The following is a 23,602-nucleotide window of genomic DNA, read 5'->3' as shown; positions in this document are numbered from 1 at the left end:
CAACCACTCACACGAGCACTGAAAAAGTAGCAATCATTAAAGAGAAAATGAGCCAGAAACCTGTCAAATGTTATACGCTAACCCGTCATCCCACGAGCCGCATCTGACAGCGTGACGTGGAAATTCAGGATGGGAAGAAAAAAATTCCACCGTGTGTGACGCTACCTGATGGCAACATTAGACAATCTGCTGCATGTCTTACAAACATTTATAATATATGCCAACGTGACAGTGACATTTGCTTTAATTGGGTTATTTGCACAGTGATTAAAACGGATCATGAAGGACAGATTTCTATACGATGAATTCTATTTCACAATGTCTACTACAGATTTATGGGATTAGGCGTGACCGTGATGCCAATCAGCCCATATGCTGGATTTTAATAAACTGGAGCCCTGCACTGAATCTATAAATCTAAACAATTAGCCAACAGAAGTAGTTGTCAGAGCTGGTACATGTCTTATTAAGTAGAGGGAGAAAACAGGTACATACATCAGTATCAAAGTTAACATGGGGCTGATCTCGCACGGATAACACTTTAAACTCCAAATGCATGGACGCTCACGCACACCTGCTCTGATGCAAACGAGCTGTTTGCTTTTTTTTTTTGTAATTTATGATCACATCGCTCTTGTTGATTTAGTAAGCTGCCTTAATTCAAGGCGCTGTTGCTACCCACATTTATTCCACAAATAAAAGAAAAAGGAGGGAACAATACCTGAAATCAACAGGAATCTGTGATTGTCTCTGGACCTTTTATGAGAGCCTACATTTCAAAGCCTAATCACCCCTCTTTTTATTCATTTTAAGGATTGTAGCTGCTGCACACAGTTTAGTGGAAATGTAGTGCTTCAAATCTTGGTTACTACAATAAATGACAAGGTAAAAAGGTTTATTTTTATGTTTTTGAAATCCTGCTAAAGATGCACCTCAGTAGGCAGAACATTTTGGGTAAACAACATTGAATTTGCTCTGTATATACACTGTAGTGTATATTTAAAATGATCATTGTTATTACATGGGGTCTGTTGGGGGCCTCTGTAGGAGCACAGGGGAGCAGCAGCACAGCCTGTGAAGCTCACGGTGAAGCAGCTGTTTATGTAATTTTGGCTGCCACAGCACTGCAGAGCCTCAAACAGGAGATCAGGGGAAGAGACTGCACTGGAGGGGTGTGGACTGAGGGAAAGGCATGAAGGCAAAGAAGAGCCGCCATGTAGTCTTTCAAACAACAGCTCCATCTAGTGGTCAGCACAGATAAAATAAAAACAGGGGTATTCCTTAAATTTTGGTTGAGCAGTGACTCTTGCTAAGAATTACGTACCGCTCCCTTTGTAGGAGCTTGTGTAAGAACTTGATTTGAGGCTATATCTTATAATACTGTCAAAGCTCTGTGGCTTAAAAACACTGCAGTGAAAAGTGAGAATAGTAAGAACGAGAGTGCAAATGGACTTAATTATCCTTTAAAGCAGATTATAAAACCTGGATTACAATTAGGATGCCGGTTCCCTGTCTTAGTTAAACATCTTTATGAGTTTTAAACCAAGGTTTGCCATGAATAAACAGAATCTCTCAGTTGTGGTTTAAATGTTTTAGCAGTCCACAAATCAAAGATGCACAAGTGATATGAAACTTGACTCTGTCATACAATTATTATATCTATATATAGTTTAGGTCATTTAAGGATGCCACAGATGTTGGTGTCAGACAGATTTTCCCCACACAACCATGTTTTTGGTTTAAAGAGAATGGTCTGAAAAGGAGACAATACCCAGTGAGCTGCAGTTCTCGGAAACGCCTTGTTGGTCACAAGAAGCGTCACAACTGGTTCTTGAAGACGACAGCGAGCTCTCTGTACTCAAACGGCCTCCACAGTCATCAGATGTCAATCCAGTAGAGCACCTCGTGGTGGAACGGGAGATTGACATCATGGACGTGCAGGAACTGTGTGATGATGTCACAAAAATCACTGAGGAGTGATTCTAGCACTTTGTTGGATTTATGCCACAAAGAATTAAGGAAGTTGTAGTGCTCTGCTCTGAATGTAATTTTTATTAGTCCAAATGTTTTACAGCTGCCATGTACGATTAGCTTTACTTATGTTTTAAAGTAGTTCAAAAGTCTTCAACTGTCACAACTGGATAGAAAATGTTTTGACAGTTTTGAGATGTGTCCGTTTCAGATGACCGAGGACTGCCTTGATGTTATTTCCTTATCAGAAATCCCAATGATTAAACATACTTGGAGGGCATAGCTGGAGAATATATGTAGGTCCCAGGTTAAGTGTAAAAGAAATGATTTCTTTAATTATTCTACGACTGGAAAAATTACAGAAAGAAGTGCAAAGAACATAAAAAGAAACTTGTAGATGGGTTTGAGGCTGGATTTTATTTAGTCCACTTTTAAAATGTACATTTCTCTTGAGATTCATTAAAAAAGATAAAGCATTATCAGCTTTGCAGTCCATTTCACGAAGAGACTGCAATAAAGGAAAGAGTGAAGTAGGAGGAAGATGACTTAGTAGGCACATCTTTCAAACGATACATGTTAAATCTAATTGATGGCAAAATATGTACAGCTATGAGTTGTTTTTTTGTTTTTGTTTTTTAAATCACGTGGTAGCACATGCTTGGGATTTCTGCGGGAGAGCCGACAGTCAAGTCAAGTAAAGCAGGGATGTATGTAGGCAAAGACTTTCCGTCTCTAAAATATGCATCAAGTTGACTGCACGAGGCAGTCAATTTCCCAAAACTGTATGCCAGTTCAATTTAAAATAAATTAAACCTAAGTGGAGAGAGAAATGAGGAAGAGAAAGGAGAAATGAACCTGTGAAGCTAATTGACCGCTTGTCAAACGAAGCATTTTAGCAGACTTTAGCAAATGTTCCTCCATATCAATCAATACCGAGCTAAAAAAAAAAAAGAAAGAGAAAAATGGACAAGACCTGATACAATAACTCGAGAAATAAATTAGAAATGGAAAGTTGCATTAATATGCATTCATAAAGAGTACCTGATTTTTCTCTCTCTCTTTCTCTCTCTCTCTCTCGCTTTGATACCTTTGCATAACTTAGAGAAAACCTGTCACGTTCTTTTAAAAACTCACAGTAATTCATTCATTTATCACAAGTGCTGATACCATCGAGTCAGGTACGGGATTCTACCCTGCAGAATCCATATACCTTAGAGTCAAACATGCTGGATATTCCATACAAATAAAGGACACTTTTCCTGTTTATATACATAACACTATTGTACAGTCTTTGCACTTCCATTACAACAGATCGAAGCATCTCCACTTACTGAATAAATGGAAATCGAATCATGTTCAGTGGATTAAAAACCTCAAGTGAATCCGAAGCTTGAATTTTAGTACAGGTGCCTACGCAAGTGGAAGAAAAATCTAAAGTAATGCTTCTCTGAAATTTTGTCGTACTGGCTTTCCAGTTTGAAGTTCGCCTTAGACACAGTTCGGGGTCAGTTTCCTGAGCTGCTAACAGTGTCCATAGTAACTTCACCCTGCTCAAACAGCAGGAAAACAAAAACGTAAAACAAAAACACAACACCGTTAACGTGCTATGCTAACGTTTAGTGTTGCGCTGACAGAGCTGTGATCATGTTATAAAGTGTTCTCACTTGCACTTCAAAACGACATCAAACAGCATTACAATTTTTAGGAAATGTTAACTCTGGATCAGCCCACAGGCCGCTGAAAGGTGAACGACGACATAACTAATCCAGAAAGAAGGCAGTGAATGTTCAAAGTTGGTGAGTCTGCTCAGGTCAAATCCTGCAAACAAGTCCAGTCTTTCCTCATGCTCTCAAACTGCATACAGCTTATTCCTGGACCACGCCCCTTTCTACAGCTGTACACACAGCGCTCCTTTAAGCCCGACAGCAGTGTAAACTAAACAACGTTGAGTGGCTATGACGCTCCACTGGCTCTTACACACTAGGGATCTTGTTAGGTTGGAACGAGACAGCTGGATCGTTCCAAAGCGAAAACCAGAACCAGCATTAGTGTGGAAGCTGTGGCGTTTTGGTAGTTTAGAGTGGGTTGGGTGGTGGGGTTGTGTTGTTGGGACAACAGGGTCACTTGGGTCCTTTGGAAGGGGTGTCTGTCTCTGTCAATTGGCGGCCATCGCTCCAGGCCTCCCGGGTGCTCTTAAGGGCCTGTGTTCGTTGCTGGTCCACAACTACATAGTCGACACGCTCGTCTGATGCTGTGATGCCAGTTCCGTTGCTTTTCATCTGAGGAGAGATGAGGTCAGTCTTAAAAGTTTGGCCATAAATTTCCTCTAATTTAGAACGTGTGGTTTGGAGTATGGGCGCTGGTAAATTCCTACCTTCCTAGGTGGGGTAGACTTGCCGGAATCGAGATCCAAGTCCAGGTATTCTACCTGCTTGTCTCCCTTTGGTTTTACCACAGGGCTACTCCCACCGTCAGCATTCATGGGCGGAGCGAGCTTCGTGATCTGCGTAAGTCAGAAAAGGGATTTATTTTTTATTTTATTTTTTAATTGATAGCAGAGTCACAGAGAAACACAGCTCATACTCAAATGCACCAATGTGTTGTCACAATGTCTAAAATATTCATGCAAATGGGTTCCTCTACTGCAATTGTAGAGGAATGAACATATTCAATCAGTGACCATCTTTTCACGTAATTTGTCCCATTACTAATAATAGTTTCAAACCTTTAAAACAAAGAAAATTTCTACTTTAGGCATAGTGACAACAACTTGGGCCTGTAATTAGTGTTAATTATGAAATACAGGTACGATGGAGAGATTAATTCGAATTAGGATGGTGACACAAAACTAAGAAATTCTAACTGTAAGGAAAGTGATGGTAGATAACGTCTGAAAATTCACTGCAACCTTTATATTCAAGCCACAGCTTGTAGGTGGTTTTTGCACAGCAAAGTCTTCGTACTTTCTCATCTCACAATAGCACCCAAAAATGACAGGGCGGGCTATGCACGTCTAACCTGGCAACCCTGCTCACCTCCTCTATGGTGTCAAGTTCCTCCACCTCCCTCTTTACAGGGGTGATGGGGACTGTGCAGTAGAAGGACTCCTCTCTACACAGTAAGAAGAAAGTTGCAAAGGATGAAAGAAAAAAGGAGGAGAAAACAGCAGGTGGTTAAGAACAAAATGCAGGAATAAGGATGACGATGGTAGAGAAATGAGAAACTAGGAAGAAAGCAAGGAATTAAAAAAGACTGATAAAAGTTCAGGAGGTCAGCAGACGATAGCAAAGCAAACGTTGGAAGAAAGTAAAAAAAAAATTAACAGCAAAAAAAAGAAAGGAGAAAAAAAAGGAAAACTGTGAATCGATTACCCAAAGTGTAAGAGAAAGTATCCCCGTAGGTAGAAAAGTCAGCTCATATAATAGTATCATTCTTCAGAAAGAGCAGTCAATTTTAAATGAGACACGTTAACTTCATTTCTTAATAGCCAATATTCCGATTTAAGACAACACCTGAAAAGTAAATGAAGAGAAAGAAGGAGCATAAAGAAAGCAGAGCAGCAGGGCAAAAGCAGAACTGCAAAGAAACGGGTTGAAGTGGCGAGGAGTCCATCTGCAGCAGCCAGTAATTTGTCCGCACTAATGTGTGGCTTAGGGAGAAGAGCACTGGAAATGGGATTTCTTAATAGTTTCAGTAAGCAATTACAGCTCAAAATTGCAAGTTGCATGGTGTATGATCCTCCAAACTGTCTGCCTTAAACTAAAGCTTCTGCTGTGTTTGTGTGTTTGCAGATTTAATTTAAACGAGATGAAACTGATTGCAGACACCACAAAAAAAAGAAGACATTTATCAGATTATCAGCTTTGATTATCTGTGAATAGAAAAAGAAAGGAGAAAAGTAATCTCTGTATCAGAGTATAGTTGTGTGTTACATACTGCTTCATCTGTGGACATATTAGGGTTCATGGCTACGTAATTCGGTTCAGTAGAGTCCTCGGAGTCAGTGCTGGAGGCCGTGCTATGCACTGACGGGGGTCTCGTTGGCATTGGAAACCTAGAAGGACTAAGCAGCATTCACAATGTTTACACACTGACTTCCCAGAAATTGCAGTCTCTGGTGAGCACAAAATATAATATAGACATAACAGCCCAAACCCACTGCAGCCAGAAGAGTCCCTACAGCACGAAAGCACACAAATTACCTCGTCTCAGATAAGCCAACAGACTTCCTTCAGTATAATACAGAATCCTGTTTTATGGGCAGTGCTACTTTGGTCACAGAGTGACTACAGTAAAGCATGAAGTATTAGTGCCTACATCTTTAGTTAACTGGATCTATTACAAAAGGGCACGTTCACACCAAAAGAAAAATATACTTTCACTGCATGTTGTGGCAGAGAGTAAAAAAAACAGGACAATCCAGACTTAACATTAGCTGCTATACACATGCAGTATGTTTAAGGTTCTTAACAGGGAGCGAGGGACGGTGTGTCTTCTGGGACAATGATCTTGCTGCAAAGAGCTGTGTGAACATGCCCTTATTTGTTAGCCAAACACTGAACTATAGAAAAGCTGAGGAACGTCTTAGGTACTTACTCTCGAGCGAACGACCGTGTCACTGGTGAGCGTACAGGTGTGCTTGGCTCATCCCATTCTGGCACTGGTTTGATCTCTAGTGGAGCAGGTTTTACTGCAGGAAGGAACACACAGCAGTCAGCCACTGCTCGAAAAGCATCCTTAAACTGTACAGGGTGGGCCATTTATATGGATACACCGTAATAAAATGGGAATGGTTGGTGATATTAAAGTCCTGTGTGAGGGGGCAAACTCCTCAAGATGGGTGGTGACCATGGTGGCCATTTAGAAGTCGGCCATCTTGGATACAACTTTTGTTTTTTTCAATAGGAAGAGGGCCATGTGACACATCAAACTTATTGGTAATGTCACAAGAAAAACAATGGTGTGCTTGGTTTCAACGTAACTTTATTTTTTCATGAGTTATTTACAAGTTTCTCTTTGTTCGCAGCCATTGACATGTTGAAGAGGTTAACATGTGAGGAGCGGATCGAAATTGTGTTATCTGGTGAACGCAGTAACCGGGTCAATGCAGCAGATTTCAATGCAAGACATCTACGAGACCACCCATCTCCCATGCTACAGTTAGCAAACTGGTTCAGTGTTGGATTTGCCAAAATGTGGACGCAAGAAAACTGTCACTAATGAAGAAACATCAGTGGCTGTCCTAGCTTCATTCAGCAAGAGCCCACAGCGTAGCACTCACCGCATGTCACTGAAGAGTGGCACTAGCCGATCATCCCTTCGGCAGATATTAGCTACTCACAAATGGCACCCTTACAAACTCCAGCTACTGCAGCATCTCAACGAGGATGACCCAGATCGGCGCACAGAATTTGCAGAATTGGCAAAACAAAAATTGGAACAGGACCCTCAGTTCATGCAGAAGATTTTGTTCAGTGATGAGGCAAACTTTTATGTGAATGCTGAAGTTAACAAACAAAACCACCACTATTGGTCTGACACTAACCCACATTGGATGGATCCCTCCAAGACTGTTGGACAACAAAAGTGATGGTTTGGTGTGGTATATGGGGTACAACGATAGTGGGTCCATTCTTCATCAATGGAAACCTCAAGGCCACTGGATATTTGAATTTGCTACATGATGATGTGTTTCCCTCTTTGTGCACTGAAGCTGGCACGTTCCCTGAGTTTTTCCAGCAAGAATGTGCACCACCACAATATGGGTGCCAGGGCCGAGTATTCCTAGATGAGCAGTTTCCTGGAAAGTGGATTGGTCGTCGTGGGCCAGTTGAATGGCCCCCAAGGTCTCTCGATCTGACCCCCTTAGACTTTTATCTTTGGGGTCATCTGAAGGCAATTGTCTATGGTGTGAAGATACGAGATGTGCAGCACCTGAAATTACAGATACTGGATGCCTGTGCTGGCATTTCTCCTGCTGTGTTGCTATCAGTGTGTGAAGAGTGGGAGAAGAGGGTTGCATTGACAATCCAACACAATGGACAGCACATTGAACACATTTTATAAGTGGTCAGAAACTTGTAAATAACTCATTAAAGAATAACGTTACGTTGAAACCAAGCACACCATTGTTTTTCTTGTGGCATTACCAATAAGTTTGATGTGTCACATGGCCCTCTTCCTATTGAAAAAACAAAAGTTGTATCCAAGATGGCCGACTTCTAATTGGCCACCATGGTCACCACCCATCTTGAGGAGTTTGCCCCCTCACATATACTAATGTGCCACAAACAGGACTTTAATATCACCAACCATTCCCATGTTATTACGGTGTATCCATATAAATGGCCCACCCTGTACATAAAGACTGACAGAGGTCAAGAGCAGCATAAATGTTTATATTTTGGAGATCTGTGTGTGTATTAAAATGCACTTTTAAATGACAAAACCATATTCAAATCTAATCAAACCAACATTAGAATTAAAAATGTTAAAAATTAAAAGTTTGATTGTAAAATGCTCAATAACACAAATATAAGTTAGTGTTATTTAACATCTCATTCATATTTCTTCATGTGATTGCACTCAAAACTATCCTTAACCAAACCAGAACTTATTTTTTGCTTTTATGAAACGGTGTTGGAATATTTCAGATGTAAACCTGAGAACGATGAGCCATGTGCTGCTTGTATTGTGATAAGTGCCCAATGTGCAACTCTGTTTAGATGTTAGCCAGGGATGGATGATTTCCCAAAGCTTCTTATAAAGGGACTGGACTAAATGCTTTAAGCAGGCAGTGGGTGAGAAACGTGAGGAAAAAACTATATAAAGTGTCTTATTATGGTAGTGGGCAACCTTGCACTATAGCACTGGTTCTCAGAGTTTCTGGAAGTCTTCTGATGAGATGAACTTCATTTTTTTTTTTTCTCATTTGGTGTCTTGACGGTGTTTACAGGGAGTGCTGTCTGAAGCCAGCCTGAGCCTCCCATAGACATTAAAATGGACTCAGAATTACTTGGTGATTGTATCAGTCCCCTCATGCCCTAACGGTAAGATGCTGTCCTCCTATAAGACAACACTTCAGGACAGAAACTGTGCAAGAAGAGTCAAAGTTACACGTGCACTAAACCTGTGCATAATGCCCTGCACAGTACAAAAGAGTTGCATGATCCCTTCACTGCAGATGGTCAAGAGCTTTGGGATTTTCCCCAAACATCATCTGTATGTACGGAAGCTAGCGATATCGCTTTTATTAGATAATATCGTTGTTCAATTTCCTCCTGAAGAGAAGTCTACTCTTTTCCAAAGCCCTGTGTGAATGCTTCTCTGACAATAAGTGTGTTCTGGCTGTTACATCCCAATGTGCTATGAAAGTAAAATGTGTTGAACTGCAAACAAAAACACAGACACAAATGTTTGAGCAGAGAAACGTTAGTGAGTCATTTGGCTCCACGGAAGAAAAAAACATCACATTGAAAGTGAGGAAATATTTAGGTTAAGATGGTAGAAATGGTTTATTTTGAAAGGCGTGTTATGACTCTTAATGAGCTTCGAAGATGTAACAAGTGTAATCCACCATGCGTGAGGTACACACTCATCCATCCCCTGCTGGGATTTAAAATGATTAGACTGGATTAATGCAACACCTCCGACACTTCATATTTTTAGAACACGAACACACACACACACACACACACACACACACACACACACACACACACACACACACACACACACACACACACACACACACACACACACATCCCTGAAGAACAAAAATTGTAAAAATCCCCACAGTACATTTACTTACAGCATGCAGAGAATCAAGATGAAGTAGAGTGTGAAAAGGTCACAGAATGAAAAGTATTCAGATGCACAGCAGTTCAGTGTGGTGTACCTACCCTTGCGTCGTCGACTTGGGAATTCACCTACGGTTTGAGAGTCAGTTCGCTCTAAACCCGCTCTTATTATTTTAGGACTGTGACCTGATTGGTGAAAGAAGACTTTGCTGATTACAACATCTTTTTGGTGATCATAACAGTTCAGCCCTACTGTAACAACTGCTCTGCCATGCAAAGCGAAAGAGACGAGACTTTGATGAAGAAGAGCAAAACTGCAACCTCACGTACACCAATTTACCTTTTTTTTTTTTTTTTTTTTGCACAGCACACTTCAAGAGGATGATTGTCATGACAACAGAAGACCCATACTGCCCAACATGCACCTCACTCCATGCACCACGACTTCCCACACAAAGACTGACATCACAGCTGTGCATGCACGACGAGCTGTGTATAAGCGCTGAGAGAACACTGAGAAATCATGTCATGTTGACGAGAGCTCGGACCAATCTGCAGAACAGAGCAACTTGAGGACGACACGCACTGCTCCTTTGCACACTGATCACAACATTTTTCTGCAGTGCTGTCAGAAATGCGCTGCGATTGCAGACAAAGATAATTAATTTTAATGGATCCACGTATAGTGGAAATAAGATGCCGTTTGCTTTGAATACACTAGTCAAAGTGTTTGCAACATACGGCTCAGACATCCAAAGCGGAGAGAAAAGTGCACGGAAGATGAACAGAGGTTGCAGAGATTCAGATTAGTCTAGAAAATGGAAGAAGTGGATGGCTCATTTTAAATATAGAAATGAAAAACATCACAGAGCTGTTTAAAGGTGATGCGACATCCTACCCATGCATAACAATGAATACACCAATGGTCTCTACTTTAAAAAGCTAAGGTCCAAAAGACAATCAGCACATAATGATGCTCCTAAAAAGCAACATCACTAACATTAATATAATACCATTTAAGGATATCAGTTAAAAAATACGAGTTTATATTCTTATTCATGTCTATGTGGCATTTTCTAACACAAGAAGCAGCTGTGCACAGATCCAAATATCTAAAACCTGCAATCCAAGTAGAGTAAATTTATGCCAGGAGCAATGGGATTGAACACTGGATAAATATATTTTAATGAGAATTTTAATATTAGCTAAAAAAAATAAAAAGTGAATGAGATAAAACAATACTTTAAAAAAAACAAAAAAAAAAGCAAAAAGATTTGGGCTTAAGCAATAATACAAAACTCAAACTAGACTACAAACATTTACAATTAGCATTTTTATTCGTCTGCTGCCAAAGATATTCAAAAGTGTAAAACCAAGTTTTATTAGCAGTGAGGATTAGGACTGTGTGTGTGTGCACGTCTGTGTGTCTGTGTGTGTGTGTGTGTGTGTGTGAGAAATAATAATCACTTCAAAGCGGTTGCTTGAAAAGCAGCTACTTGATATGATTTTTTTATTTAGACACAGCAGTTCAGCAATGACCAAAGCCAAACTTGGAGCTGACTGACTCAAGGGCCACGTGAAAGGGAGAATTCCCAATCTGGAAATGTAAAACTCCAGAAAACTGCCCCGTTTTCGACAGTGACAGTAACAGTACCGGCTTTTGATGTGCCTCTGTGATTATTTCCCATCATTCTTCAACTCTCTTTCAGTCTATGAGGTCCCCAATCAAAAGGCTCCATTCAGATGCTGGGAACAAACGGGATGGAGGTGACCAATTAAGGCCTCAATGACTCCGTGGCACAGACAGCAGACCCCTCCGAAATGGCTAACAGAGCCTCACGGGAGCTGGAGGCAAACGCGGTTTTGGCAAGGAACTAACTGTGTTGGATGTAATCAAATGTAGGGAAATAAACTAATTCATCAAGAGGTGAAATAAGCTGGTCAAGGACGGGCGCAGAGGGAGACGGTGGTATTTAATACACCAGACAGACCAAAGAAGACAAAATGAGAGAAACATTTTTCCACATTAATTATGACAACAACTAAAGCAGGATGAAAAATGACACCGCTCTGAGAATGAAATTTTGTGCAGATGGCTTTATGACCATGAGCCATCCACTGTGGGAATAGCAGCAGAGTGTGAGACAAAGCACGTACAGTTGGTGCATTAGTGAACGCTGAGCATACTAAACTAAGCTCACAGCAGCAACAAACTCACACACACCCCTGAAGCAAGAACTCCACACACACACGCACACACTCACACACATCACTTATGAAGTCACAGCTATGCATGCAAGCACACCTACTGTCTGCTCACCTTTGCGATCGGGTTTGAGATTTCGGTCCACAGGTGGGGGCTGGCACTCACTAAGCAACGGCCTGCGGGGAGGGGTCTTCGGGCTTGAGCGAAATCCCATGTGGGCAGGTGGAGGAACCTGTTTTCCCAGGGATGAGAACTCCATAGTACCTGGGGTCATGGGGACGTAGTTGGTTTCGTGCATTGGCTCTGGCAAACTGCCCGAGTGATGATGTGACGGTGAGTTGGCACTCATAGGCACGTAGTTTTGGTCGACCTCTTCTGTAGAATGGCTACCCACTGGCATCATTCCTTTGCTTTTCTGAGGGTGACAAGGGAAAACCGATTAACATACACATTTCTCCCTAAAGCCACAGAACGATTATCCAGCAGTTACACTTGAAATACTCACAAAATAGGTGTTGAAGCTTTCATTGAAGTCAAACGAGCAGCTTTTGTCAGAAGGGAATGATCTAGGAATGTCATAGCAGTCCTGGGATCCAAAGTCTACAAAAAGCAAAACCATGATTACAATGCAGTTTATAAACAGCCCTTCTACACAGAGAGCAGCAAATGATGTGCACTGTACATTATTAGCCTTCTTTCAGGCCCATTTATGCTACAGGACAATTCCCACATAACAGTTGTCCTCTATTGTGTGTTAAGTGTTTTCATGACTTTGCAGATTTAGTCTGTGAGACAAAGCTCAAAGGCACCATGTAAGCACTCTACTTTGCAGCATGTAATTACTGTATTTTTTATTTTATTGTCATCAGGTACTCATGCAGTTGCTAATGCATTCCACTTATGACCACAAGAACCACAACAGCGCGAGAAAAAGCTTTGAAGACAAATGAGAGTCTCTTCCGGGGAAGAGTAAAAAGGAGGGGTGAACATTACAAGGAGACATGAGACTGTTTTGGCTCTCCATCACTCCCCCTGTGGCTACCATGCAAGTCTCCCAAGTTGCTCGAGTTTGCTGCAACTCGCTCAATCTGTGTCGAAGCCATCTCACAGCAGAGGCTGCAGGCCAGCAAAGACCGGTGCTCCTGAGACCGGCGTGGTGTGGTAGGTGAACAGCACGTTCACCTTGTTTTTGTTACTCAGTTATTTGTTTTTCCATGGAGTTCTTTCTAAATAAGGACATCCTGTGTAAAAAAAAAAATCTCTTTTATGAGGTTTCTTAAGTAAATAAATTATAGAAAATTATAATATTTGCTCGAATTTAAAAAATGTGTTTTTTTCCATAACAGTGCAGCCCTGCCCTAGGCACAATAATCTGCTCTGTCACCAAGACACAAAGCATAAAAGGGAAAAAATTCACAAATGCCCCAAATTTATTGGGGGAATAACCACTGCTCATCTAAAACAATAAAGCAAGACGTAGTCAAAGGACTTTGACTATGATGACCTCGATGACTGAGAACCTTCACAGAAATGAAGCAAGACCTATTTTGCAATTCCGATTGTCACCACAAGAGGGAGAAGCAAGAAGAATCGACACCATGAGTTTCTCTTCTCTTGCCAGACTATTTTAAGGCTCTGTAAAAAGGATGTTGGCCATGGATTAAAGAACTGTTATTAAAAAGGAAACTCAGAACATTTTTATCTGCTTTTGTTAGATTTTGGTGCAACAAATCTTCATAAGATTAAATAATAGAATATCCTGCCTACCACATATATGTGCCGTATTGTCGAAAAGGTAAAGGTGAGAATAGGTTTTGAAATTAAAATAAAGTGAAAAGGGCACCACAAACAAATAAACCTCTACAATACAAACCTTTGCGGAGGCGTGAACAGTCCACAGTGCCAATAGTGTTGCTGCGTAAAGCCTTACTCCCAGCGCTTGTGGGCACACAGTAGTTTCCATCTGTCTCTGAGGCTGATCGAGGCACACTATAGGTGTCTGTAGGTGAGCGCTCAGCAGGAGGCGGCGGGAGTCCTGAGCTGGAACTGAGGGAAGGCTTGGGTGGTCTGGGAGGGGGCACTACATCTCCCCCGCTTTCTGAGCCTCCTACCCCTGTGTTCGATACTGTGCGGGGCACTTGGTAGGTGCTGTTTGCACCGGGTGTGGGCGGGATGTCGTAACTGATAGAAATGTTGCGCATCTGTGTCTCTACTGAGGGCTTCCGTGTCGGCGTGTTGAAGACATAAAGGTCAGAGGCATCCGCGCCGTCTGGATGAGCCGGAGGGGAGGAGGCTGACTTGGGGAGCAGCACAGTGTCCTGGGAGTAGCTGCGAGGAAGATGATAAAAGCCACTGTCAGTTGAGAGGGAGGCACCGCGTGATGGAGGCGAGTCATAGATGGAAGGGGCGGACACAGGAGTCTGGTGCGGTGGGAAGAAGCCATTGTGTGAGGTGTGTTTAGCCGAGGAAGTGGAGGATGTAGGCGTGCGGTGAGATGGAAGGTTGTCATTCAGGTCTGTCTCTGAAGAGGTAGACTTGGAGCACTCAGCATGAGCTCTGATAACACAATACACATAAACACCAGATAATTAATACAAAAAGTAAAATACGTTGATTTGCAGATCACACAGTCACACCAAGCCAAAAACACTAGTATACAAAGGCTATGTTAGTAACTAAGTCATATCCAGACAGCTTTTATCATTAAACTTTTCCAACTCTTGCCATGTCAGCACGCTTTTGTGGATAAAGTGGAAGACTGAGGTTCTTGGTAACTGTTTGTAACCATGCAGGAAATAACACAATTATTACACTGTTAGGCAAAACACCCACGTCTTTTTCTGTTTAGAAGGAAGGCCTTTTGCTAAACAAATGCAACCTAGATTTAATAACCGTCATTTACATTTACAACATTCACAAGTGTTTGGAGATCTGTATTTTATGCGTGTGCAACACTCCACACAAGCAGGCAGTTCCAGCTGGATTGGCTGGCCACTCACAGGCTAGCCTGTGGAGGAACAGTCTTGCTCTCACACTCCTCCAGGAGCAAATACTCCTGGTCCCTCTCCAAGAGAGAGTGATGCTCCACTGAGCTACACACAGCATACGGCAGAGACAAGGACAGGAGTGGCAGTACAGTTGAAAGTATACAAAAAGAATAAATGGCTTGGAAACCACACTGAAAAATGCTTAGCTCACCATGCGACACTCCAACATAGAGAATATGGAGACTTGAACCTATAAAAGAAGCATATTCGGACACGATCTCACCTGCTGGGTTCAGGCTTTTTGCTCTCACAGTTAGCAAGCCACAGGTAATCCTGGGGCTCCTCTGAACTGGACTGTGAGTCCAGGTGTCGCACACTGACTGGCTGGTAAGGGGCCGGCACATTGGTAAACACTCCTGGACCTGGGTGTGGAGCGTTTTCCACCACCAGTCCCATGGCGGACTGGTGAGCAGCTTTTGCTGCATCTGGAGGACAAAGAAATGAAAGCTGAGGATAACTCCTGTCAAAACTTAATGTTATTTAGTGAGTAGTACACAGAACTAAAGAATGAAATACAGTAAAGCTGTCTCCATAACTGACCACAGAGGTTTCAGGCCACTGCCAGTGAATTAATGTCTAAGCAGCAAAGGGAAAATTTAATGAATGACTAAGATTAATTTCTTACACTGATCACACAACTAAAAAAATAGCCACAAATAATGCCAATAAGACCTGTCACATGTGGCTCAGCAGATGTCAGTAAATGCCTGCTTCACAGTTTTAAGTGCAACACCAGCAGAGCACATTAGCATTTCTGCTACATTTCCAGCTGTTTATTCAACTTTGACTCCACATGCATTGGCAGTCACTGATGAAGAGCAAGGAGCTGCACCTACTGTGGCCCTGTGAAACCCACTGAAAATGAAAGAGAGGCCAGAGATGGTATTAAGCACAAAGTAAAAAGTAAACTGTATGTGCCAATGTCAACTCTAGCAAAGTAAACTTGGACCCAAGCTGTTTCCTAGCAACCCAATTCCAATGTAACGCTCAATTGTTTCCATTCACGCTGACACTACGTCAACTTTGCGCCTGTATGTGTGAACTTGAGCAGCTGATGTATATACGCACATTCTGACGAACAGATGTGCGTCCCTCTACTGTGTATATCAAACCAAACCTCAAATTAAGGTCGTTAGCCTGCAGCTAAAACACTGTTACTGACTGACCCAACAAGCTACTACAATTACCTCACTTCCTTCTTGGGGAGAAATCCCACAGGAAATAAATCCAAATGCAGCACGCTGCCCAGCATGAGGCCAGGAACACTGGCACAAACAACTCATGTCAAATTAAAGCAGATGGATGTCACCGATATCACGACTCTGCGTTAGCCTACATCATTTCATGTATAACATGTCACCCGAATAAAAGCTTTGTGTCGACAGACTACTTTCTGTTTTTTGCCTTCCAACAAGCTACTCCTCAGACATCATTTTTAAAGGTCTCTCTGCTTTCCCACATGATGAGCTACTAAACAAACCTGCTGCTCAAGCTGATTGTTCTACTGCACTCAGAGCCAAGATAGCTGATGCGTATATGTGTTTTCGTTCCACATTTCTCTACTTTTTTCTCCTTTTTCACAGCTCTCCTCCCACACTCTTCTATAACTGATGTGGTTTTATCTCATGCAAGGTCCCCGAGTTCTCTTCTTTTAAAAGTCAGTTTCTCTCTTTTACGTGCATCATTTGCTCCTCTCATCTCCTCCGCTATGTCCTTGTCTTTTTTTTTTACATTTGTTTGTTGAAGCTTTAAGTGCTGATTCATACAGGAAAAGGGAAAATCCCCTCTGCGTGTACTAATCTATACCTCCTACACTCGCTCTGAGAGCCTTCATTCCCCTAGCCCTACTAATGTTCCCTGCCCAGCTATGAAGCACTCTACTGTGGCCACACCCACACGCGACAGAGGAGTGAGAGTTCTGTCTCACATGCAGAGAAGTGCAAGCAAGCACAAAACAGAGAGCCAGGGACATTCTTTTGTACTGAGCAGTGAAGGGTATCTGCAAAAGATATCCGTTTTTACACCCAGGCTCTCCTTTAACCGTCTTACTATGAGTTCGTACATCGGGGTTTTCAAAGCCAGCTCTGACATCTACAGAAAAGGTGCCATCAGTGTTGTTATCATGGTTACCCTGCAACACTAGCTATTTAACAGAGCTGGAGGCATAGTCACACTTTGGAGAGAATGACCTTGGAGGAGTATCAGTGACTCAGTTGCCAGGTTTGAAAAGCACCTTCGTCTCCAACAAGAATCAGAGTTGTGTAGCATAGAGCAGGGTGATATGACCAAAAATATTTATCACGATATACATTGTGGGGATAGGTTAACTGGAAAATCCAAATTGCCATTAGGTGTGAATGTGCGAGTGAATGTGAGCGCAAATGGTTGTCTGTCCCCGTGTGTTGGCCCTGCAAAAGACTGGCGACCTGTCCAGGGTGTACCCCGCCTCTCGCCCTATCAAAGTTGAGATAGGCTCCAGCGCCCCCCGCGACCCTGAAAAGGAGAAGCGGAAGCGAATGGATGGATATACATTTGAAAATTTGCGATACCGATATAACTGACGATATAATTGACACTAGACAAAATACTTTACATCTCCACAACTTTATTAGTGCAAAAAACCCCATCAATATATTTTCACTTAAACAAGCAGCTGTTTTTTTATGCGCATTAAAGTTATATAAAAATGTAACAGTGCAAATTCCTTGCTGACAGTTTAACCAAAAGGCATTTCTAGTGGAAATTGGCCGACATATCCTCAGCATAACATCCACAAAACTTTGTTGATAATTGGCGTCTGTCTTGTGTCAGTGACGTAAAAGATGGATTTAATGCGACATAACCATTCAAACAGCAGTCGCTTTCTAAAACATCAGATATATCTCGGATTCAGAGGTTATACACACAATACGGTAATATTATGTTGAAGCACAGTACGTATCAGTCCGCGAGACTCCTGCCTACGGTAGCCGTAATGCTCTGACAATCCATCAAGCGGTGCGGGTTCGTAGTTTAGCAAAGTCGTACTAAAACATTTGACAGATTTTCGAGCGCCGTGTACATAAAATCGTTTCGAGGTCAGTAAACACAACCGGAATTCATACATAAGGCACACGGGATTATAAGGGGCACTGTCGATTTTCAGAAAAATCAAAGGATTGATTTTAAGTGTTATTTTCCAAAAAAACAGGGTAATAACGACGGCCCGCTAGCATGCTCTACCAAAAATAGTGCTTTGTTGTGTATCTGATGGACGAAAGCCAAACCAGTTCCACACCACTGAAGTTGCAGCATTTTTGCAAACCAATTCTGGTTCATCCGTTTCATTCAACGATCCGCTTTCGCTCTTATCATTCTGCGTCGCCGCCATGTGCGTATGTAAACATAGGCACTGCGCATGCGTGTTTTACCCATATTCTATCGCGATATTTCATTTTCCTATCGTTGCCCAAAATTACACGGTATTACCGTGAACGGTATGATATAGCCCAGCCCTAGTGTAGCATGTGAAACAGTGAACATGTGCAACGTCTGTGCCAGTTCTCACCACACTAAAAATGCTCATTGCTTCGCTGATGAGGTCAAGAAACTATAGAAGACATTTAGACAATTAGTCTCAAAGACAGAGCGACAAGAGAGGAAAAGAGGAGTGTTCAAGGGAGAGGAAATTAAAACCAGATAAGAGGAAACGAACGAAAGAAGGCCAGTGAGAGTGACAGGCGTACAATGCTTTTATTATCCAGTACTGGGGGGAAAAAAGAGTAACGTGAGCCTCAATACTGCACAAAGTTCAACACATGGATCATTAGACCTTGGCTGAGAACTATGCTGAATAGAGACCTCTTGACACATTTAACTGGTTCCCTTAGTTCCTTCAGAAAGAAAGATCCTGACATCTGTGAGGTACAACAGTGATATCCAAAAGAGACCCATCAAATGTAAATCATTTATCCTCTACTTTTATCCTGTATTGCTCAGCTGTGGTGATAAACTGGTGTCATGGCTAAAAAGAATCCCCTGATGCTCCATGGCATCTTCACCATGTCCAAGCGCTTTGTTGAGAGACACCAGCGTGGACAAATAGTGATTTCCTGTAGTCATCTTCTAACAGGGGAATCCTTGGATCGCTTAAAGCTGCGGTTCTTACCTGGAGAAACTTACATGGCCATGCTATAGGATCGTTTTGCCTGTTCATGCTGTTGCCATGATATACTGAATCTCACTTAAGGAAAAGGAAAAAAAGAAAAGAAAAAAAAAAGAGAGAGAGATGGCAGGTGTTGTTCATATGCTAAAAATTATTCATTGCTGTCCACAGCTACTACGCTTCTAGTTACTAGTTACTACTTCTAGTTACATTATGCATTCTGTGGTAATAATGAGATTAGGATGCTTTTCTAAGGTGTTGCAGGTGCATTAACGCTAAAAATGGGTTGCTTTAGCCCGGTGCTAGGTGGCTGCAAACCAACATGATGATGTGAAAATATCCGATGCAGATAAGAGAGCCTAACATGTGCCTGTGCACCACTTTTGGTGGCTCAATTCCTGATGGTCTAGGGCATAGGTGTCAAACTCTGGCCCGCGGGCCAGATTTGGCCCGCAGACTAATTATATTTGGCCCGCGAAGCCATACCAAATTACTATTAGAGCTGGCCTACTGGTATTATACAGCTAATATATATATTGTTTAGTATTAAGCTTTGCTTGTTCCATATTCAGTTTTTCAGCAAAACTTGTTTGAGTCCATAAGAAAAGATTCATTCTTATATCTAGAGGAAGATTTTTTTTTCAATAAATATTAACGTTAGCCTGCGACGCTGTTCCAGTTTTGAATTTTGGCCCACTGTGTATTTGAGTTTGACACCCCTGGTCTAGGGGAAGTTTGTGGAAAAAGAAACACACAAACATGCAAACCGAGATTTTGTGTATTATGGTGAAACATAACCAGGTAATTATTTCTGATCTACTGATGTTCTTAAATAAATCACAGCCTGTGCCACAAATGTAACAAAATCACCCTATTTCAAATATCAACAGTTCAAAGTAAACTTTCTACTCGAAAGACACAGAATATAAGTATATATAAACATAAATATCACTGTGTAACCTCGACAGTGAAGCAAAACATCAGTGCCAATAGTGCCCAAACAGAGTGATGTGTGGCTAATTGTAATTACCGTCATCGGTGGGGTTAAAACCACAAATGTCGCAGATGTGGCGGACCCACTTATTCATCTCGTCTTCGGTGTCAGCCACCAGATAAAAGATGCGGTCAAAGGTTTTGATGTCGAATATGTAGCTGTTCTCCAAATCTTTCTTGCTGAAGGTCAGACCGGCGTCCACCTGAGGGAGAGCAACCGACACGGCTTAGCTTAATGTGGCATCAGCCAAGGAAAGACTGATCACTAATAGAGCTAACCAAAGAAACGAAAAAAAAAGGGAAAATGTATTAAAGTGATCATTCTTAATTAAGAGAATTTGCAAAAATAATCTAAAAGGTAACTGCTCTCTAAGCAACAAATGAAATTTGGAGCGCTAGAACCCAGCACTTAAACTATTATGCTAAAACATTTGTACACCGCAGTCACGTACAGGGCATTTTCATTATTTTACACAGATTTTTAAGGACAATTAAATTCATCTTGGATATTATGCAAATATTCATCCAAATACATCAAAGTGACATCATGCAAACCTGGATCTATTCAAGATGGTAATAATTTATATAACTTGTGCAATAAAACTACAGGGCAGAAGTAAAAGGGGAGCATACCTGTTCACATAAGTTGAGGTCAATCACACGAATGGGCTTCTTGGCATGGTCATTCTTGTAGTACTCCAACACGTCTGGGTCGCCTGTCAGACGGCCGCTGCGAAGAACAAACCACCGCTTCTTCCATGCCTGCAGGGTGAGCACAGAAATGAGGCCAAAGGTTACATGTGTGTTCTCACAATGGCTTCTCCATTCCCAGATGACCACAGGCTGGCCAAATGCTGTACTTTTTTCAGTTTAGCCACTGTGTCCTATCATAGCTTGTGTCTTTGTGTGCATTCTCCACCAGCTGCACTGCCCTTGCTAAAAGAACAGTGAGCCAGAGGGAAGAGGCCCGCAACCAGAAATATGTGTCTGGGATAACCAGAACAAAAGCCACATAGTTTGGTCTAGCACCCTGGCTGCAGTGAACAACCAAATCTATAATAAGAAACGGGCAATTGGGTCCTCTCTTTCAAATCCAATTTATTGTCTGTGAGAAAAAGACATCACATAGCAGACAAAAGAGTTCAAACTCAGACACAGGGAGGGGGGGAGACATAAGCAGACGAGAGCTCAGCACTGTAAATAAAGGGTTGAGCAAGCAATCTAGCAATATAATCCTTGAATATATTAAGGACATTAATGAAACAATGGAATGGGACCATGGGAGGCTATTTACCATAATCTAATGCATCAGTAATAAATTGTGATGAAAACATTCCTTTGTGCCACTAATTCCACGTACAGTTCATCTGTAATCATGATTAGCTCTTCAGATATAGGATATGTAAGACTGCCAGCTTCATCACTATGTTAAAGTGACAGTTACTGTGATTCACTGCTAGGTTGCCTTTTATAACATTATTCTTCGAGCCATAATAACTGTAATATTTGGAATACGTGCAAGAGTTGTTACACTTGTGGCAGCAAACATTTTGATTGGGTCATTCATCCTGGACTTTCTCTGTTTGTGTGTGCGCGCGCCTGTCCACTCGGAGCCTCACGTTCACTCATCGATGACAAAACTCAGTGCCATTCATACCCAAGTGGAGCAAAGTACAGCATTATCAGGCACAGGAAGTTTAACCCGTGCTTTAGTATGACAGCATGCATTCAAACTCCAAGGGTGCTCATTCACACCAGAATCACTAAGACTAGGACGGATACAGGGTGTTGCTCCGAAACTGACCCCAAAAGCCTGGATCAGATTACCTAAGGTAAGCATAGCAGCAGCAGTTAGGAGGTATTCCACACCTGGTACACCGACAGCTCTTATTTGTATGTTTGCAGTTAATTAAAAACATTTTCAAAGTATCGTCAAAGTGAAGCGGCATGACTGAAAAGATCAGAATACGACTATGCTTTCTTTCTCTCTCGCCCACTTTCACTCCCAACATGTTGGTTTGTTACGAAGCTTTTATTTTAGTAACTTAGCATGTTGTCCTAAACTCAGTTAAATAATATTTCACTCCGGCTCTTTGGCAGCTCCACACGTAATTTGTGTTTGTGAAGAGAAAAAAAAAAGTAAAATAAAAATATTTTATTTATTTACATTTTACTTTTAAGTGAGTAAGCAGTTTACATCAAACATGAGGAATTAGCAAATTAGGATTTCAGCTTATTATTTTAAAACTATGTTTGGATCAGTATCAGATACCAGTATCAGAGGATCCCTTGTCAAGACAACAAGACAACAGGTTTAGATGCATGAGAGCACCTTATGGGAAAAGCCAATAGTAAGTTCAGGTGGATAAGCAACAGTATTTGGGGTAACTGGACAAAAAAAGTTCCATAATAATAATCAGAACACGGGTTAAAGGCTCTCATCTGAGGCTGAATCCTTTCAGTGCAAACAGGTGAGAGCTGCAGGAGCAGGGCCGTCCATTTTTTTAAACTTTTGTGTTTTACTTCTTTATATTTCTTCTTACTGCAGATTCTGAACTTGTTCACATGTTCACACTACAAATAAAATGTGACAGCAAACGCGTTCTAGTGTGAACCCTCAAAGCGGCCCGCATGCGCAAAAGAAGACGTCACACACAACGCGCTCAGCTTAGATCCAGACCAGACAGTATGGTTTGACTGATGGCCCTTAATATAAAGACTTGTTTCTGACTTAACGTTTCCCAATTTTGCTTTAAGGTATAAAGTTATTTTGTTATTTACAAATGGCCTAATAATTATCCTTATTGCTGTTTTAGAGAGGAGCGGTGCTTCAAAGGATAGTTGCAGATTTCTGTCAGAATCTGCAGATTATACAGTACAAATAAAATGTTCACGTTTCTCCAACGTTGTCTTCCCAACAGTTTTACTGGATCGCCAGGAAGCTTTCGCGATGTCTTCTCGAGCGCTTCTCTGGCGCTGATAACTGTCTTGTCTCAGTGACGTAAAAGATGGATTTAATGCGACATGACCATTCAAACAGCAGTCGCTTTCTAAAACATCAGATATGTATCAGATTCAGTACCACATACAAAAGTGACCCAGGTCAGATGTGAAAATATCGAATTTGTGCTGTTCGTACTGTCACACCATGATCGGATATGGGTCGCAAAGTTTAAAAAAGTCAGATTTGATGCGCTTTTGCTTGCAGTGTGAACGTAGCCTAAGAGTCAGGGGCCCACTTGGGTGTACAAAGCCAAAGGAAGGATTGCTTTGTCACTGCATTCAACATTCAATAAACACACAGACACACATAAATGCTGAGTCAAAGAAGTCATGCTCTCTTGCTTTTGTTGAGTCATGGCAGCTGAAATGAATGTTTGTTTTAGAGCTCAAAATAAGCTCTCTGTGAAATTATTAGTGAGAATTGCCCAAGACAGAAAAG

The 23,602-nt window shown here is 41.7% G+C and overlaps 1 protein-coding gene across 6 annotated transcripts in view; it reads right to left on the bottom strand.

Annotated features, from left to right (window-relative positions):
* Positions 1-3,960: 3,960 nt before the first annotated feature.
* The window catches only part of gab1 (GRB2-associated binding protein 1), a 55,520-nt gene continuing 35,878 nt past the window's right edge, over positions 3,961-23,602 (bottom strand). For 4 of the 6 annotated variants that reach the window (XM_085409643.1, XM_085409649.1, XM_085409646.1 and 1 more), the window contains 11 exons: positions 20,794-20,922; positions 20,198-20,363; positions 15,247-15,448; positions 13,850-14,532; positions 12,482-12,576; positions 12,091-12,391; positions 9,873-9,956; positions 6,568-6,661; positions 5,908-6,034; positions 4,346-4,474; positions 3,961-4,250 (listed from right to left, as the gene is read on the bottom strand). In XM_085409643.1, coding sequence (XP_085265769.1) covers positions 4,092-4,250; positions 4,346-4,474; positions 5,908-6,034; positions 6,568-6,661; positions 9,873-9,956; positions 12,091-12,391; positions 12,482-12,576; positions 13,850-14,532; positions 15,247-15,448; positions 20,198-20,363; positions 20,794-20,922 — 2,169 coding nt within the window. In that variant the 3' untranslated portion in view covers positions 3,961-4,091. Of the gene's footprint in view, positions 4,251-4,345; positions 4,475-5,006; positions 5,083-5,907; positions 6,035-6,567; positions 6,662-9,872; positions 9,957-12,090; positions 12,392-12,481; positions 12,577-13,849; positions 14,533-15,246; positions 15,449-20,197; positions 20,364-20,793; positions 20,923-23,602 lie in introns of all 6 variants that reach the window. The other 2 variants (XM_085409644.1, XM_085409645.1) reach the window with 2 other exon arrangements.

This window comes from Rhamphochromis longiceps, linkage group LG6 (genome assembly GCF_057381845.1).
Source record: "Rhamphochromis longiceps isolate RC_006_pf linkage group LG6, R_longiceps_female_GT1.1, whole genome shotgun sequence".
In the NCBI taxonomy this organism is placed as follows: domain Eukaryota; kingdom Metazoa; phylum Chordata; class Actinopteri; order Cichliformes; family Cichlidae; genus Rhamphochromis; species Rhamphochromis longiceps.
Note: the sequence above shows the minus strand (reverse complement) of the source record. Positions and strands in the feature narration are given on the sequence as shown.